This window comes from Condylura cristata, unplaced genomic scaffold, assembly GCF_000260355.1.
Source record: "Condylura cristata isolate star-nosed mole 26May11 unplaced genomic scaffold, ConCri1.0 scaffold00030, whole genome shotgun sequence".
NCBI lineage: Eukaryota > Metazoa > Chordata > Mammalia > Eulipotyphla > Talpidae > Condylura > Condylura cristata.
Genome location: NW_004567131.1, coordinates 23,286,947 through 23,305,648, shown reverse-complemented (window position 1 = coordinate 23,305,648; position 18,702 = coordinate 23,286,947). Strand labels below are relative to the sequence as shown.

Genomic DNA, 18,702 nt, shown 5'->3' with positions numbered 1-18,702 from the left:
AGAGAAATCACTTGAGTCTTGAAAGATGAGTAGATGCTTGATGGTGAAGTGCCCACTTTGTACTAGGTAGTATACAAAAATAATTTCACAAATAAGGTGATTCCCATCCAATCATGCTGTGTTAAGACTGAGAAACACCTGAGAACTTTGTACACTTTCTTTAAGAACAAATAAATACTGCATAGCATATTATTATAACCTAAGAACAGAACAGCTCTCCAGACTGAGTATGACCATTTAGAAAGTTGTACTCAATTAATAGATAAATTTTATTTGACTAATCTATAAAACAATTTAGACAAAGTTAATAAGACATCATCATGTTTCCTACTCTCAGCTGTCAAGATAGGCTTAAATTGTTCAGATAATTAAAAGTAATATAATGAGCAGAAAATGCATACAGTGGTTCTATAATCAGGCAAGGTACAGGTCAAAGTGTATCTGTGCAGCTTTCTTTCCTTTTTGAGAAGGTGCTTATTATCGCTAACCTGGATTTTATTCAAATGCTTTGAGAAAGATATTGGGATAACTTTTAGAGTTGGTACATTAGAAAAATGAGGCCAGTAACTAAATACCACTATACTTGATAAATGTAAAATTTTTGACAATGTTAAATTTTTTTTATTATATATATATTTTTAATTTTTAACAGTTGACAATGTTAAATTAATAGCAAACATTTCCCAGATTAAAGAGTATCCTAAGAAAGGATATTTGGATATGTGTGTGTGTGTGTGTGTGTGTGTGTGTATATGGATATATATATATTTATATGGATATATATGGACATATACATATATATATATAAACATTTCAATATGCCTCATATCACTCATGTACCATATATACAGAAAAGTAGAAGGTCAAATGAGCACACAGGTGACTTGGTGATGGGAAACCCACGGGGATTACAATTGAGATGAAAAAAATGTGCAAAATGATGTAAAAATAAACTTATAAAAAAATTACACAAATAAAAACTTTCCGCCTGTCAAAAAAAAAAGTCAAATGAGAAGACAAAATAAGAGTATGGAAAGTATAAATTGATGAGTAGATAGGTTAGTGGATATATAGAGGAATGAAAGGAGAGTAATACATGACTCTATGCAAAGAAGCTGGGAAAACTTGAGAAAATGTGTTAGGTAGCTAATAATGCAAGTGGCATGATTATTAGAAAATATGGAATATTCATTTGAACATACCAAGAAATGTGGACAACACCCAAGGGGGGTTGTATTCTTTAAGGCAAAATTTATTTTCAATATTAAAAGGGTAGTTCTAGTTATACATATTATACCATTCTGTTTCTGTGCTGATGGTAGTGTGAAGGGAATACACTAGTCTTTTGTATTGGCTAAATTCAATCTATAGCCACAAGAATTTTTCTAACCTCCAAAAAGTTCTTAGATTTTTTAAATAAGATTTATTTATTTATTTATATTTACAGAACTGGGGTACAGACCAGAGGTATGGTGGGTGAAAGGGTTCACCAGAGACAGAGTGGGGAGCAGAACAGGCAAATTGTCGAAGTACACTGCTGAGGGGGGAGCAGCAGGTGGTCCAGGAGAGGTCTGCCACACCAAATGGGTCACCTCCCTGCCCAGGGATTGAACTCATGCTGCAGTGGCTTTGGAGAGCTTTATAATGTGGTGCTTTAACCCATTGCACCACCAGGGAGGGCCCTCTTGGATATTTTTAATTGATCAGCTATATTAGGTATGAAAGAAGCAAACAATTGATAAAATATAATCATTGCTATGTGTACGTATTTTTCTTAGCTCTTACAACTTTTTTCTGTTCCTTGTCAGTAGTGTAGCCTCATGTATCTGGATCTGTAATTTAGAATCAAGACTAAATCTTAAGTATTCAGAATTTATTTGCTTGATAGTTTGTGTTTGATCTGGGAATTCATCATTCAATTTTCTCTCTATTTTACATCTCTCAGTAACATAATTTATAAATTATCAGGCATCTGTAGGTGTGTGTTGCTAAAGTTTGTAAGGTTTTCACGTTGTTAATTCCCAGTCTAAGCTTATTACCAAGTATTACCAAGCTAATCTTACACAAACACAGTTAAGTTTTTTTAGGAATTTTTCAACATGTATATCCCTACCTCAATCAAGATTTTATTGGTTGCTTACAGCAGTCACTGAGAAATTTTCTCTGTAGTACTATGGTTTTTACCTTAAAAAAATAAAAGGTTACCTAAGAGTAAAGGGAATATCATACTTTGTAGTATTATCTATAAATGGAAGAATCCTCCCTCTCAGAAAGCTTGTCCTTTAGCAGGTGTGTTGTTGACAAGCCTGGAGGTCATCTTCCTTCACAGGCCAGGCCTTTCTAGTCCCTTGCTTCTGCTTGCTGAGGCTGTCAGAATCCAAATAAATGAAACATTCACAGCTAATTAGCAAGGGAAAATATTTCTCAAGGGCTAGAAAGAATTTAAAGCAAGCTGAGTTAAACACAAATTTTCTGAGGGATACAGAAACACAGAAGCTTACTCTTAGTATTCTTGTAACTTTAAAAAAAAAACTTTATACACAGCATTCTTTATGTAAGGAATGCATAAACACATTTTTGGAAGGATGGAAGAGATCATCTGAATTTTTATAAGGCTAAAACTAATGCTTTGGAATACAAAGGGATATAGGAAAATTGAAAGGACCTTTCAGCATAAAATGAAGATTCCATTTCTTCTGTCCTATGAAAGGAGGACAAAAGATGCAATTAATCAGAGGTCTAAAAGCAGAATAGAGAGTTTTATAATGTCAGTGCTTGATGTAGAAAAGATTTTAAAACAGCAGTGTGTTGGTAATAAGTACAGGTGTAAGAGATATGTAATCTCACCAATACTGTATTTTATGGATGAAAAATAGACTCAAATTGATAAGACAGTTTGCCCAAGCAACTCAACTGAGTTTAATGGTAGATATTAAAGCAATTGTCAATAAATATTAAATATAAAAAATATAAAAGCTAAGAGAGTAATTTTCCCAATAATTGGATAACTGCCTTTATAAATGTGAGTAAGTAAGCTGTCTAGTCTTCAATTCCCTATCACTTCTGTGGTCTCTTTTATCTCCTATCCCAACTAGAAACAGTGGCTTTGCATCTCCTTGACTATTGATGGTATAGGCAAAGAAAGGCATATCTGATAGCCTGTTTACTTTATTACTTCTTGTGAATTTAGTACCATTATAATTCTGTACAAAAATTTTGACATTCAAAATAAAGCAATTTAAAAGTTTTACTAAACTCTTTATTGTTATTTTATTGTACATTATATGTAATTCTGATATTATAAATGAGAAAACAAAAATTGATACAGAGCACTTGATTTTTTGATTTTAGAAATGTACTTGTGATATTTTCCTGTGTTCAAGGTTATATGTAAGCTTCAAACAAAATTGGAGATCTGTGCTGTCAAGCAATCAAAAATAACGACGCCTCCTCCATCTTTTTTTTGCAGCTACGTCTCCTCAGACCTCCTGCATGCTCCTTATTCCCACTAGGACAGGTGGTTCTATTTCTCTATTCAGAGCACTGAGATCAACTCCCTTCTTTTCTGCTTTTCTTGCATTGTTTAATGTGTTGAAGCTTGTAAGAAGTACAAGTAAACCAGAACTTGATGAACAATACCTGCTCAAAGTGTTGTTTTATCACCTAAACGAGCCATATGAATAGTGATAGAAAAAAGATTTATGATATGAATATTCTCCATCTCACAACTCATTAAGTTTGGAAATACTACATCTTAAAGGCTTAGCTAAATTACCATCATCTTTATATAACTTTTTCTGATCAAACAAACCTAAAACTTTCTACTGTATATTTTCTCTACTAACTATAGTTCTTACTGTTTGTATCACAATCAAGAGAGGCTGATTTTTTTTTTTTTTTTTGACAGACTTTGACAAGGTACAGATCATCCTGAAATTTCAGTGGCTTAAAATTTTCTTCCTAGTTTATGCCACTTACTATCACTGGTTGGTAGAAAAATAGGCATTCTGATCTAACTAGCAATTCAAGAACTCAGAATAATGATATGTCCACCATTTTCTACTTGTCCCTTTGTGGAACATGTGACTTCCTTGCTTACTATGGCAAGAGTAAAGAGCTGGAGGGTTGCAGTTTTTTGATGCTTTGGTTTGGAATGACACATGATATTTCCATCCGCAGCCCATCCAGAACTAGTCCCATGACCCCACCTAATCTCAAGAGGACAAGGAAATGTGGGGAAACAGATAGACTATTGGGTGAGCACCACTCTCTCTTCTAATAATTCATTCAGCAATTATTTATTGAGTGCTTACTGTGTGCCAGATACTCTTCTAGGCTCTGAAAATACGAAAGAAAAATCCCTGTTTTCATGTAGTTTATATTCCATCTTTTGGTTAATGTTCATCGTTTTTATACATGCTTTAAGGTCACTGCTTATCATATGATCTCCAAATATCCTAACAAAAGCACACCACATACAATAATGATTCAATAAATAACTAAAAAATATAACTGCTTGATATCTTCTTGTACTGGAACTCATATACAAAGAATACACATAACATATAAAGAGTTTAGACAGTTCTATAATGTAAATTAAGTTCCTTGCTTGATGTCTATGCAGACATTCTTTGAGTAATTCAAGAACTTTTGTTATGTTTAAAAGTGGCTTGTAGAGCAAAAGCATTTGTTTATGTTCTGTCTATAACATTATAGGATCCTCATGAATAGATACTCATTCTGTTTGGAATATTATAAACTCTATAGTTTTAATACAGCTTTATGGAGTTAAACTGTAGTCAGGGGTCCTGATTGATTAATCACATTCACTTACTCATTAAATGTTTATTATGCTTCTATTATGTGCCAGATAAGTATCTACAAAAGTAAAGAAGAAATTTATATGCTATAAAAATATGATTTTCCATGTAGATAAAATGGAAATTATTTTGGATTAAAAATGAGACTTTTTTAAAATAGTTATCTGTATTCATGTGAATTAGCCCCATCCTGAACAGTGAGGGAGAGGAAGTTGAAAACAAACGATTTTATGCACCCCTATTTGCGTGATTGAACTTCCTTCCCTCCCCAAATAGACCTTAAAGAATAGTCACCTGTTCTGATCTTGAATATTACCTTTAAACTTATTTATTTTTCTTTCAGATAATTTTAATTATTGGAAAACTCCACTTTACCTAAAATCAGAGTTCTGTATCTAGAACTATTTGTGTAATATATATCATTCTTTCCTCTAATGACCTTTAAGACATTCTGTGATAGTTTCAGATTATCCTTAATTTTATTGTCACCAATCCCCTTAAGATACAGTTTCAAGTTGCCTCAAGCTTGATTACTTTTCCTTTTAAAGAATTCTAGTTTGTTGGTGTTTTGAAATGGCATACCAAATTGGATGGTTGGAAAAAAGTAGAGTTTACTGAATACTGTGAAGTTACTTGGCATTATGAGTTTATTAAAGCAGAAGTGCTCTGGAGTGAGCATATTATAATTTCAAAGTATAGGTAAGAAATTAAGAAAAGAAAAACATAGAAACACTTTGTATTGTGCTGAAAAAAAAAATGGAGCAAAAGGAGGATAGGATTCTTTTTCTAAAAGAAAAAGTGAGTGAGGTTGAAATTAAACAGTAGGTCAATGTGATTGGGTGCAATGCAATCCTAAAGTAATTGTGGTTTTGGATCTAATGAGTATTTTTTAGAGGTCTTTTTACTGAAACTCTGTGCTGTAGCAGGAAGAAGAAACATTAGCAGAGAAATATTCAAATTTGGTAGGCACTAAGACAGGTTGCTTTTACCCAGCAAAAGTTTTTTGCACTGAGAAGGAAAGATAAAGAAAACTCATAGTCACTAAGGTACAGGTTTCCGCCGGATCTTGGTGAAGTATGAAGTAGAAAACTTACCCTTATGTGTTAGAGAATAAGTTCTTGGGAAACTGATGAAGTAATAATAAAAATCAGTAACACATATAAGGCCTACCTGTATGGTATATGTTAATTTAGCATTCATTAATGCATTTAATCTTCAAACAGGTCTATGAGTTAGATGATTTTATTATCTCCATTTTTATGAATGAGAAAATTTACCCATAGAGAAATGATTTGCTGGATACCACATAACTCAGAGCTGAGATCTTAATGTAGGTTGATTGGTTCCAAAAATTTCTTCTTAATAACAAAATTACATTTTACTATATTGTACTCTGATGTTTGATTTCAGCCTAACTTTTTTCCTATCTCATAAAACAACTTATCTGTGCTCATCTTTTCTTGCTTGGTACCACATTTCCTACCCACCTCAAGGAACCAGTGCTTTTCCGATGTTTTCATCTCCATACTACTAAAGACTAGTCTCTGGGGAAATGCTATTAAACTCATTCTTTCTCACCAAGAAATAAAAGATCTATGTGACTTAATATAAAAAAATTACTATTGCAGGGTTTAGTTTTTCTCTAGGGGTGTGGGGAATGCTAAGAGTCCATAAAACCTTACCCCAGAAACTGTTGGAATTTAAAGTATATGGGCAAGGGGGAAATGGGAAATGAGTAAACTGGGCACATCACCTCCTGTGCCTTTCAGATTATTTAGTGGTTGAGCAACCTGTGGGAATCCTTCCTGTAGAAAGCTAGTAGATAGGAACATAAAGTGGGATTGGAAAGAATAAAACAGGATACATCTTTAATAATGCAGGTTTAATGATTTTATAAATGCCCTGTTATTTCCCTAATTCATTATCTTATTGTAGAGTTCCTGTATAATTCCAAGAGACATATAGACCCCAAGAGAAAACTCAAACATAGATGAAAAGAGGGAATCCATTCTAGAATTATCCCATTCTGGATCATTAACATTCATGCTTTTACATTGAATCAAGGTAAAGCCAAGGGTTGACTTTGTTCTTTTTGTTATAGGAATCTTGCAATCTGAGAATGTCACCTTAGAGTATCCTGATACCTCTTTTTTTGTCCCCCATTCCACATCATTCATCAGTCTTTCTCATTTCTTTCTTATATATTTCAATTTAGTTAAGCTCCATGAACACTTAGTGCTGCTTAATGCCAGATTCTGTGTTGTCGGCTTACAAGTAGCCCATCTCAGATTTTTCATTTTCTGGGAGAGAATGTTGTATAATATAAGTTGTCACAGAAGTGTGTTCAAATACACCAGTAGTGTAGACGAGAGAATTACTTTATCAGAGGAGGTCAGAAAGACTTGCAAAAGAGATAATGATTGAATTTACTCCCTTGATTCAAGGGGAGCAAAGTATCCTATCCAAAGGAAAAAGACAGAGCTGTGGAAGTGCAGCCCTTTTAGTCTGGCAAGTACTAGTAGTATGGCTGCAACAGAAAATTACCCATTTGGCTTTTTTCCACTGGCAAGATTTTCATATACCTACATCCACAACTTTTTTCCATGTCTATGATTATTAAAGGCCTAGTCTTTTTTAAAGTATTCTACTAGTTAACCTTTATGCCATATCTTGAGATTTTATCCACATGGATAAAATCATACATACATACAGGATACTGTATGTATGTACAGTATCCTCAATGCTTCATGTGATAGGAAGGAACTGGTCTCTAAATATGACAAAATGAGGAGTAACAATTTCACTTGTATCTATATGGTCCTTTAGTTTTTATAATTAGATATGCATATAATTTTAAATCTTTTTGGAGTTAAACTATTAGGTTTTTTATTCATAGTAATAATTACGATACCAAATAATTCAAGATGGTTCTGTTTTTCTGCTCCTTATACAGTAAAGATGAACAAACACAAAGAGAAGCTTGCTTTTCAACTGAATATATATTGTTTGAAATGAAGTTATGTGGAAATCAAAGCAAACTTCAGTAGATTAACTTATTTGTAATTTCTTTTTAAGGATGCTGGGCAGTTTTATGCTAAATATAAAGAAACAAGGTTGAAGGAAAAGGAAGATGCATTGACAAGAGCTGAATATGAAACCCTTCAAAGTAAGTTTTAAACATTGTCTTACTATGTTAACATTATCATGTAAAGGTTACTATTTAAATTTGGGGTTTCCCCTTAAATTTAGCAGTAATTGCTTTCTTTGACACTCTAGTTACTTGTTATCTAATAACTTAGTTACTTACTTAGTTTAAAATACTGTGTTAGTAATTATTAAATCCCCCATAGTCTGGTATCAATATGGGAATAAAATCAATTTGGAGTTATAAAGTTTCTAAAATCTGAGAGGCATCCAAAATCTAGCAAGCACTAAAATATTCCAGTCATTGGATTAATTGCTATTATTGTCTTTGATAATTTAGTGCCAAGTCTATCCAGTTGATCACCCAACTTGTATTAAAGTAGTAGATGGAAGATCTGAAAAATATCAATGATTATTATTCTGAAACCCTTGTATTATTATTAGTAGTAGTAGTATATAATATGTAAAACCTGACTAAACTATCACTATGTAGAACTATTCCATAGAACCTTAAAGACAGTTCTTACTATTTTTAGGAAAGGCCAAGCATATTAGCATTTAAAAAGACATTTTCCCCTCTTTTTACCACTAGTATTTGGCATACTTTTGGAAGTCCTAGCTAGAGCAGTTCTGCAAGAAGAAGAAATAGAGTCCAAATTGGAAAAAAGAAAAGTAAAAGTGTCACTATTTGCAGATGACATGATAATATACATAGAAAACTCTAAAGACTCCACTAAAAACTGTTAGAAATAGGGCCCTCCCTGGTGGCACAATGGGTTGAAGTGCAGCACTAAGAAGCTAAAGCTACATCAGTATGAGTTTGATTCCCTCCCCGGAGGTGACCCACATGGCATGGCAGACCTCTCTTGACCCACCTGCTGCTCAGCAGTGTACTTAGTCAGTCAGCCTGTTCTGCTTCCCACTCTGTCTCTGGTGAATCCTCTTACCACCCCCAGACCTCTGGCCTATACCCCAGCTCTGTATGCATAAATAAATAAATATTTTTTAAAAAACTGTTAGAAATAATAAAACCAGTACAATAAAGTAACAAGCTACAAAATCAATATAAAAAAGTTTGTTGTTTTTCTATATGAAAACTTAGAAGTCTATTGTTTTTCTGTATGCAAACTTAGAAGAGAAAGAAAACAGTGTCATTCACATCAAGAAGATTAAGCATCTAAGAATTAATAACAAAGTGGATAAAAGCTATACAGTGAAAACTCTCATTAAGAGAGATGAGATACAAAGAAATGGAAAGACATTCCATGCTCATGAATTGGAAGAATTAATATTGTTAAAATAGCCATCTTACCTAAAGCAAAATACAAATTTAATGCAATTGTTATCAAAATATCAAAATTTCAATAGCTTTCTTTAAAGAAATAGAGTAGGCCCTCCCTGATGGCACAGCGGGTTAAAGCACAGCACTGAGAAGCTAAAGCCACTTCCGCATGAGTTCGATTCCCACCTGCCCCCAGAAGTGACCACATGGCATGGCAGACCTCTCCTGATGCGCCCGCTGCTCCCCCCAGTAGTGTACTTCGTCGATCTGCCTGCTCTCCTCCCCACTCTGTCTATGGTGAAGCCTCTTCACCGCCCCTGCACCCCAGTTCTGCACCCTAGCCTGTACCCCAGTTCTGTATGCACAAATAAATCTTTAAAAAAAAAGAAATAGAGTAAATATTACTGAAATTTGTGTGGAACCACAAGACTCCAAATGGCCAAGGCAAGTAGTCCCAGACTTAAAATTACACTAAAAACAATATGGTATTGAAATAAAATTAGAGCCACAGACCAATAAAAAGACTTAAAAGCCCAAAAATAAATGCATGCTTATATAGATAGTTAATTTATGACAAAAATGCCGAGGCTCACAATGGAGATCGGGAAGTTTCTGTAACGGTATTGGGAAAATTGAATAGTCATATGCAAAAATCAGAAAATTTGACCAATACATTGTAGCATACACAAAATTTAATTCAAAATGGATTAAAGACTTAGATTCAAGATCTAAAACTATATAATACACAGAAGAAAACAGGCTAAACTCTGTGAAATAGACTTAAGTAATGTCTTCGGGGACTCAGCTATAATGACAAGAGAAATAAAAGTAAAATAAATGGAACTATATCAAAATTTAAAACTCTTTACAGCAAAAGAAACTATTATTTAACATTATATAACATTCATTTGATTTATTATCTTGTTTATAGAATGCAAGCTCAGTGAGGGAGTTTGTCTTTTTCAGTGTTGTCTATTCAAATACCTTAAAGAATCTCTGGCAATATGAATTGCTTAATAAATACTTGTTCATTGAGTATGATGTTGAGATTTCTATTTTTTTAAAACTTACATGGAAGTGTTTTTAGTTGTGACTTTACCTGCCACCACTTAAAAGAGAATCATACCCAGTAAATTCATACCCATAAGTGCTTACACATGCACAGCATAAATAGTTTTACTGAGCAATTTGGGTGCTTTTGAGGCTATGTAGTAAGAGCTGTTCTGTAGCCCACATAATAATTTAGCTAAGTCAAGCTGGAAAAGAGCAACCGAGGTATTTTTGAACCACACCTCTAATTCACACATTCAACTTACAGAAAAATGTTGATAGCAATTTCCCTTCAAATACTGAAAGTCATAGATGTCTAATATTATCCTGACAACACACTATGGTTTAAGATGGGAGAAACCATAATTAGGCATGGTTCTGTTTTTAAGGACCCATGTGATTAGATTGGGCCAATTTGTATAATTAATTCATAATGATCTCTCATCAAGGTTTTGAAACTTCATCACATCTGCAAAGTTCTTTTTGTCATGAAATATAAGACACTTGCAGTTTCTGGGAATTGGAATGTGGTCCTCTTTAAGGGACCATTTCCAGCTTACTACAGTTTTTCAGGTGTCTGGGCAACTTGAGGATGGGAAGTGTTTCTTTTTATCTTTTGGCCTATAGCATTGGATACAGTGTCTTAGAATACAGTAAATAGTCAGTAAATGAATGAGTGAATAAACTGAACATACAGTATAATTCCATAAATATTAATGATTATCATCTAAGCACCTGTCCTGTATATAACAATATAGTTTCTGGGAGGACATCACTGAATTCAAAAGCTCCTATAATTACCAATCAGAATAATGTAATCAACTACAAATTTAAAGCAAACTTCTGTTAAGAACTTGGGGTGATAGGGGATAACATTAAGATGGATTAATATATGTGTTGGGGAATAAGAATGTTAAATAACAACTGTTAGATTTATGATTGAAGCAGAAGCTGATACAGCAGTTGTTGAAATAGTTTTGGTTAAATTAGAAATCAGTGAGAAAATAACAAAAATAATGAACAATCATATACCAGAGACATTTTGGGGGGGTGGAGTGGGGAATGGAATCAAAAACGGGGAGGTGGGGAGGGAAGGGCAATGGTGATGGTACACGGGTGACATGGTGATGGGAAACCTGCGGGGATTACAATTGAGATGGAAAAAAAAATGTACAAAATGATGTAAAAATAAACTTATAAAATTTAAATTAGAAATCAGTGAATAAATGTTAATTTTTTTGACTTTTTTGTTTAGTTACAAATTTTTTTAATATAATAGTTTCTTTTTACATCATTTTGTGCCTTTTTCCATCTCACTTGTAATCAACCATGTGCCATCACCATAGACCAGTGCACTCTCTCCCCACCCCATTTTTGATCCCATTCCCCACTTCACCCCCATAAAATGTCTCTGGTATATAGTTGTTCATTATTATTTTGAATAAGTGTAATTTTTATATAACTCATTTTTTTATAACTCATTTTTTTTTATAACTCATTTTTAAGTAAAATTGTTATAGGAAAAATTTTAAGTCTTTGAAGACTGGCTAAAAGGAGAAAATAATTGCATTTACAAAATAAAAGAGAAAATATCAGAGTAACTAAAAAATTACCTGTGGAGACATTGGCTTTCATAGAGATGTCCTTTTTTATATATAATTTACATATTATATTCTAGTATTTACCATAGTGAATACCAAAATATTCATTATGTACTTACTGCATTGTATATTTATTGCAAAATAATCACATTGTAAGTAGTTAACATTCATTACCACACATAATTTTTTTTATCTTGTATGGAACTTTTAAGATCTGCTCTCTTAGAAACTTGTAACTATATAATACAGTATTTTTGGGGGGGCAGAGTATAGCAAATGTGTAATTAGTAAAGAAAAATCTGAGTAATACAAGATACCATAGTCACCATAATGTTTATGACCCAGGAGATATTTATTTTATAACACAGCTTTGTTATGAAGTTGTTATAAAACACCACTTATTATAAATTTTTCCTTATTTTTTAATTGGGTAATATTGGTTTACAACACCATAGATGATTTTGAAATACAGACTACTACCTCTTTAGATGTATGTTACCACACTCCACCCGCCACCAAGGGACCTTTCGTCCACCACCTACTCCATTGTGCTTTCTACCTCCTTTTCTCATCACTTTTTTCCTCTCACTCTGGTAGTCTGTTTTATAGTCAGATTTCTAGGGCTTGTTTTTGGTTTGATGTTGACTGACTCTGTTTTGCTTCTCTATAATTCACATATGAACAAAACCATCAGGTGTTTGTCTTTCTCATTCTGGCTTATTTTGTTTAGCATAATTCCCTCCTGTTATATGTTGTCGCAAATGCCAAGAGCTTATCTTTTCATACATAGTTGAGTAATATTCCATTTTATATTCATACCACATCTTCTTCATCCATCCATCTGTTCTTGGGCATTTAGATTGCTTCCATAACTTGGCTGCAATGAACACAGGCATGTGCACATGGCAACTGTGAAAACAGGAGTAAGTGTCACGATACAAAACTTTTATTTTGATGTTATTGTCTACTAAAAATTGTGTAAGAAACACAAAATTTTAAATATATAAATATTCAAAAACTTATTTGCCAGTATGAATGTGTAACAGCCCTCTCATAAGTTTGAAAATTCATCACTAGCTTATCAGTTATTGAAACTTAGAATGGAAAAAAGAAAGCATATTGAAAACATACTAGGCGCTAATAAGATTTCTGTCATGTTTTTTATTGTACAGTTATATTTAGAAAAGGTGATGGTATCAAATTTAAGAATAGTAAAGAACTTTCACATTACTATTAATAATGTCAGAAACTGTCATGTATTTTTTAATGTAGTCTCTAATGGTTACATGCAAAGAATCTTTTAATTAATTTTGTTAACTCCATTACAGTGTTCTGCATTGTATACATTAGAATTAATACATAAAGGTCCCAAATCCCCTAGTGTGCATTTCATTTGCCCTTATCCTTCTTAATTTTAAAGACCATCATTGGAATACTGAATTCATAATAACATTTCCATCTGCTTAATTGAGTAAATGCATCTCATGCAGATTAACAGTGGCTATTTTATGCTGCCTGCTTTCATGATCTAATTGCTAATCTGCCCTCAAGTCTCCCTGCTTTACTGCTGAGATTGTGCAGTAGTAGTACCGTTTGAGGGTGACCCCAGAACTGCTCTAAACAGGGTGTGGTATTAAAATGATATTTCCTAGGAGGGAATATGAAAAGGGTAATTTCTTAAAAATAACTATCCTCTTGGGAGATTTTAATTCAAGAGAATATGTTTATTTGTAAAAATTTTTGTACCTATTTGTTTATAATAAACTTCTAATCAGTCTTACAGTTTAAGTGAGTTATATATTTTTAAGACTTTTTCCTTGTTAATGTTATTTAACTAATAACATTAGTTATTAGTGTGAATTTTATTCTGTCACTAGATGTGAATTTAAATACTTAAAATGAAATAGCCCATATCATGAATGTGAAAAAATACTTTTGAATTACTTTATTTTAAAAATGATTGCAAAGATAGAAGTGAAACGGTACTATCTTCTTCTCTGTACTTCTTATGATTCAAAAGAAAAAAACAAGTTAAAATGTTGCTATTAAGTACTTTTTAATCTGAAGAAATAATAGTTATATTACATTACTTACATAAAATAACTCTTGTTTTGTGATTTGTTTGCATGGCCCACTAATGAACCTCAGTTAGATTCAAAGGGGACAGTGAGAAGGTAGAGGACAGAACACACCTTTTAAGGTGACTGAATGAGAAAACACTCACCTTCCTTAAAGTAAAGGAAGGCTGGTTTTTGAAAAAGCTGAGATTTGTGAGGAAAAGAGATTCTAATGCTGGTTTATAAGTTGTCAGATGTTAGTAGGAAAGAACATGAAGTATATAGGCCATATATAAATTGGACCATTTTTCCTATAATACAGGATGCTCATGGATAATAGTATACCCTCTTGACATAACTTACAAAATGCCATATAACCAGACGCTAGTACATTTGGGAACATGACCAAATAGAAACTCTAGACCTTAATTACAAATTTGTTATTTAATAAAACCTAATTGAAGCCCTAATCCCAAAAGTTTACAAAGAATGTTTAAAGAATAGTATTTTTCCCACATACTTTGCTCTATTAAAAATGCAATATAGGGGCCCACCCTGGTGGCGCAGCAGGTTAAAGCACCGCACTGAGAAGCTAAAGCCGCTTCCGCATGAGTTTGATTCCCGCCTGCCCCGGAGGTGACCGACAAGGCGAGGCAGACCTCTCCTGACCCGCCCGCTGTTCCCCTCAGCAGTGTACTTCGTCGATCTGCCTGTTCTGTTCCCCACTCTGTCTCTGCTGAAGCCTCTCACCACCCCTGAGCCTTTGGCCTGTACCCCAGTTCTGTATGCACAAATAAATCTTTAAAAAAAAAATGCAATTTAGGGCCCTCCCTGGTGGCTCAACAGGTTAGGATGCAGCACTGCAAGCTGTCTCAATGCGAGTTTGACCTCTCCTGTCTCCTCTGCTCCCCTCAGCAGTGTACTTTGTCAATCTGCCTGTTCTGCTCCCCACTCTGTCTCTGGTGAATCCTCTCACTGTGCCTGTACCCCAGTTCTGTATTCATAAATAAATAAATCTTTTAAAGTGAAATATAGTTTTTTAGGGGAATACTCAAAGGATTTATTGCATTATTTGCCTCCATTCAGATAGGAAAAATAAATGCAGTTATTTTAGGTTGTGTGTTTGTATTTATATTTGTGTTTGGGTCTTTTTGGTTTTTTAGGTCTTTAGGGATCTGCTTGTACTGAATGTTTTCTGCTTGACTTACTCATGTTGGTTTTGTGATTTTTTGTTCTATATGTGATTTGCCATTTTTATTGTGATTTAATATTTTATGGGGTTTTGAGTGAGCTATGTTTGCTAATTTTAAGTGCCTGAAAGTGCTTTTAAACCAGAATGGCTTTAAATTAAGTTCTTGGATTGTGATTTGAAGAATGATACTGTTTTTACTCCTTATGTCCCCTTGGCCTTTCTTATCATCTTTTCTAAAATAGCACTAAAAGTACTATAAATTCACCTCTCAGCTGTTTTTGTTATGTCCCACTTATTTTGATCTATTATATTTTCATTTGACTCAGTTCAGTATTTTTCTCTTGATATTTGTTCTTTGATATATAGTTTATTTTTAGTACATTACCTTGTATAGCTTTTTAGTGGGTGCTTTATATATAATACACATGACTTATCCCAAGCTAGTATTATTTCCATTGTGCCAAAATGAAATCTTTTATGAAAAGTACTTTGAAAACTAACAATGTATATAAATTGACACAACGGTTATATTTTAATCTTCATCTCATTTGTCACTAATATCTCAAGTTTTATGTAAAAATAGTATAATAGTGCATAATAAAACTCAACAAGTTACTATGACAAAGCAGCTCTATCTTAAAGAAAAATGTGTTCTTTCAAGATGTGGTCTGTGGATAAAATGTTAGAAATTATTTTTATTCTTTTAATATTTGACTTTTAAACTTTTTTAGAACAGAAGAAAGTTAAAGTAAAAAAGCCAAAACCTGAATTTCCAGTATACATGCCTTTAGAAAATGCATATATTCAGTCTTATGATCATGGAACGTCTATAGAAGAAATTGAGGAACAAATGGACGATTGGTTGGAAGACAGGAACAGAACACAGAAAAAACAGGTAAGTGATCTTTTTAAAGTGTTTCAATTGATTAAAATGCATAATAAGAACAAAAATATAAATACATAGTTCAGTGAATTATCATAAAGTAAGGTTAACTGTTGGCAAGATCAAAAAACAACATAGCCAATGTCATTAAGTGTCTCTCATGCTTTCTCCTGGTCTATCTTTTTTTTTTTTTAAAGATTTATTTATTTATGCATACAAGAACTTAGGTACAGAGAGTGGTGGGGGTGTGAGACAGACAGAGAATGTTTAAAGAATAGTATTTTTCCCACATACTTTGCTCTACTAAAAATGAAATATAGGGCCCTTCCTGGTGGCTCAACAGGTTAGGATGCAGCAGAGACAGAATGGGGAGAACAGGACTGAGGAAATGTACTGCTGAGGGGAGCAGCAGGGCAGGTCAGGAGAGGTCTGCTGCACCATATGGGTCACATCCCTGGACAGGGTTCAAATTCTTGATGAAGTGGCTGTGGATAGCTTCACAGTGCTGTGCTTTAACCACTTGCCCCACCAAGGAGGGCCCTTGTGGCTCTTAACTACCTGACTTCTAAAACCATAGATTAGTTTTATCTGCTGTTTGAAGTTTATAAATGGAATTGTCTTAGACTTCTGGCTTCTATAGCAAAAGTATAATAGACCAGGTGCCTTAAACAGCAATTATTTCTCACAGTTAGGAAAGCCAGGAAATCTAAGGTCAAAACACCAGCAAATTCAGTGTATGTTGAGGGCTATCTTCCTAATTCATAGATAGCAGTTTTCTTGTTGTGTCCTCTTATGGGTGGAATTAGTGAAAGAACTCTGTGGAGTCCCCCATCTTTCAGAAACCCCAGCTCCAAATAACCATCACTTTAGGAGTTAGAGTTCCTAACTCCTAACTAAGCATTTAGGGGAATATAAACATTTAGTCCATTACACGTGCCATATGTTTTCCTCTGTTCAAAACATTTGTGAGATTCATCCATTATTATATGTAGTCATGCTTAGTTCATTTTCTTTGCTACAGTTAATGTAGAAATGTAGCAAAATTTGATTTTATTGCTTTGTGTTATTTCCAGTTCTTGAGTATAATATTTTGCCTGACTACGTATATTAAGCTTCTTTGGGGGGGAATTAAGTTGCAGGGTTAGTCTCATTAAATACTTATAATTTTTTACTTTTTATAAAAGTGTATCAAATTACACTTTAGCAGCAGGATATAAAAATTTCAGTCACTCTACATTCTTGACAAAACTTGATCAAGTCTTACATATTAATAATTCTGGTAGGTGAGTAGTGCTATCTAAATATGGCTTAATTTGCATATCCTCTAATGAGTAAGATTGAAAACCTATCTTTATGTTTATTAGACACTAATATCCTCCTACATTGTATTGCCTTTTCAAGACTTTTATTGGGTTGCCTGTGTTTTGTCATACCTATTTGTAAAGAGTTCTTACATATGTCAGAGATTAGTCCTTTACATATATTTTTCTCATGCTGGCGTGCCTTTTCAGTCTAAGTGATATCTTCTGATGAGCAATGTTGCTAATTTTAATCAGGAATCTTTTCCCTTATTTGCTGTTTTTATGTTGTATTTAAGGAAGCTTCTCCTCACTTGAAGATAATTCCAAGTCCTTTAAGAAGCTTTAATGTTCTGCTGCTTTTTAAATTTATTTTGATAATCTCCTAGAATATTTTTTTGTGTTTGGTATAAAGTAGTAATTCAAAAGATTGTTTTCAAAAGTTTTCGAAACCACTTGTGCCGATAACAATTACTGAAGACTTTTTAGATTGCAGACTACAACTCTGTAAACACCACCTTTATCATGAAACAAATTTCTGTAACTGTGTATATGTTTTCAAAGTTATTTTTATTTCAATAATTTCCTAGTTTATTATGTGCTGATACCTTATGGACTGGATTACTGTACTTTTGTAATAAGTACATTAACTTCCAACTTTAGCTACTTTCTTGTAAGATTAATATTTGTATTTTCATTTAAGTTGGTAGAATATTATTTTCCATAAGTTTACTCAGCTAGAAATTCAACTAGTATTACATTGAACATATTGATCAATTTCAGAAAAATTGTCTTCCAAACAGCATTGACTGTAGAATCTATGAAAAAAATCCATTCCTTCAGATCTTCAAAAACATTTTGAAATAATATGTTGCAACTTCTGTGTATGCGGTTGTACATTTTTTTCTTGGATTTATTCCTGGATATTTAGTATTTTTGTATCACATTGTATATGATATTGTTTCTTAAATTTCACTTTTTAATTAAATTTGGTCTTTTAGAAATGTAACTGATTTTTTAATAATACCTTTATATATAGCAACCTTGCTGAATTCATTTTTTTATTTTGATATTTTCTGAGTATTATACATTTTCCCCTTTTGTCCAAAACATGTAAAATAGAAATGATAATGAGTATTTTCATTTCATTTCTAATCTCATAAGCTGTTTTCATCAATTAAAGTTTTTATTTATCACTAGATTTCTTTATTAAACTTTCATCATTCCAGTTTTAAATATGATCATGCTTTTCATAACATTTTTTAGTTGTACTTAATATAAAATTCATAACAGTGCACACTTCGGTGGTTTTAGTCTATTTACTTTGTTGTGCAACCATCGCCACTGTGTAATTCAAGGACACCATTTTTTTTTT

General features: G+C 33.0%; 1 protein-coding gene across 1 annotated transcript in view; it reads left to right on the top strand.

Annotated features, from left to right (window-relative positions):
- DNAJC1 (DnaJ (Hsp40) homolog, subfamily C, member 1) overlaps positions 1 to 18,702 on the top strand; it is a 116,708-nt gene that overhangs the window by 54,964 nt on the left and 43,042 nt on the right. The window contains exons 7-8 of the mRNA XM_004691297.2: positions 7,896 to 7,986; positions 15,878 to 16,041. Coding sequence (XP_004691354.1) covers positions 7,896 to 7,986; positions 15,878 to 16,041 — 255 coding nt within the window. The remainder of the gene's footprint in view (positions 1 to 7,895; positions 7,987 to 15,877; positions 16,042 to 18,702) is intronic.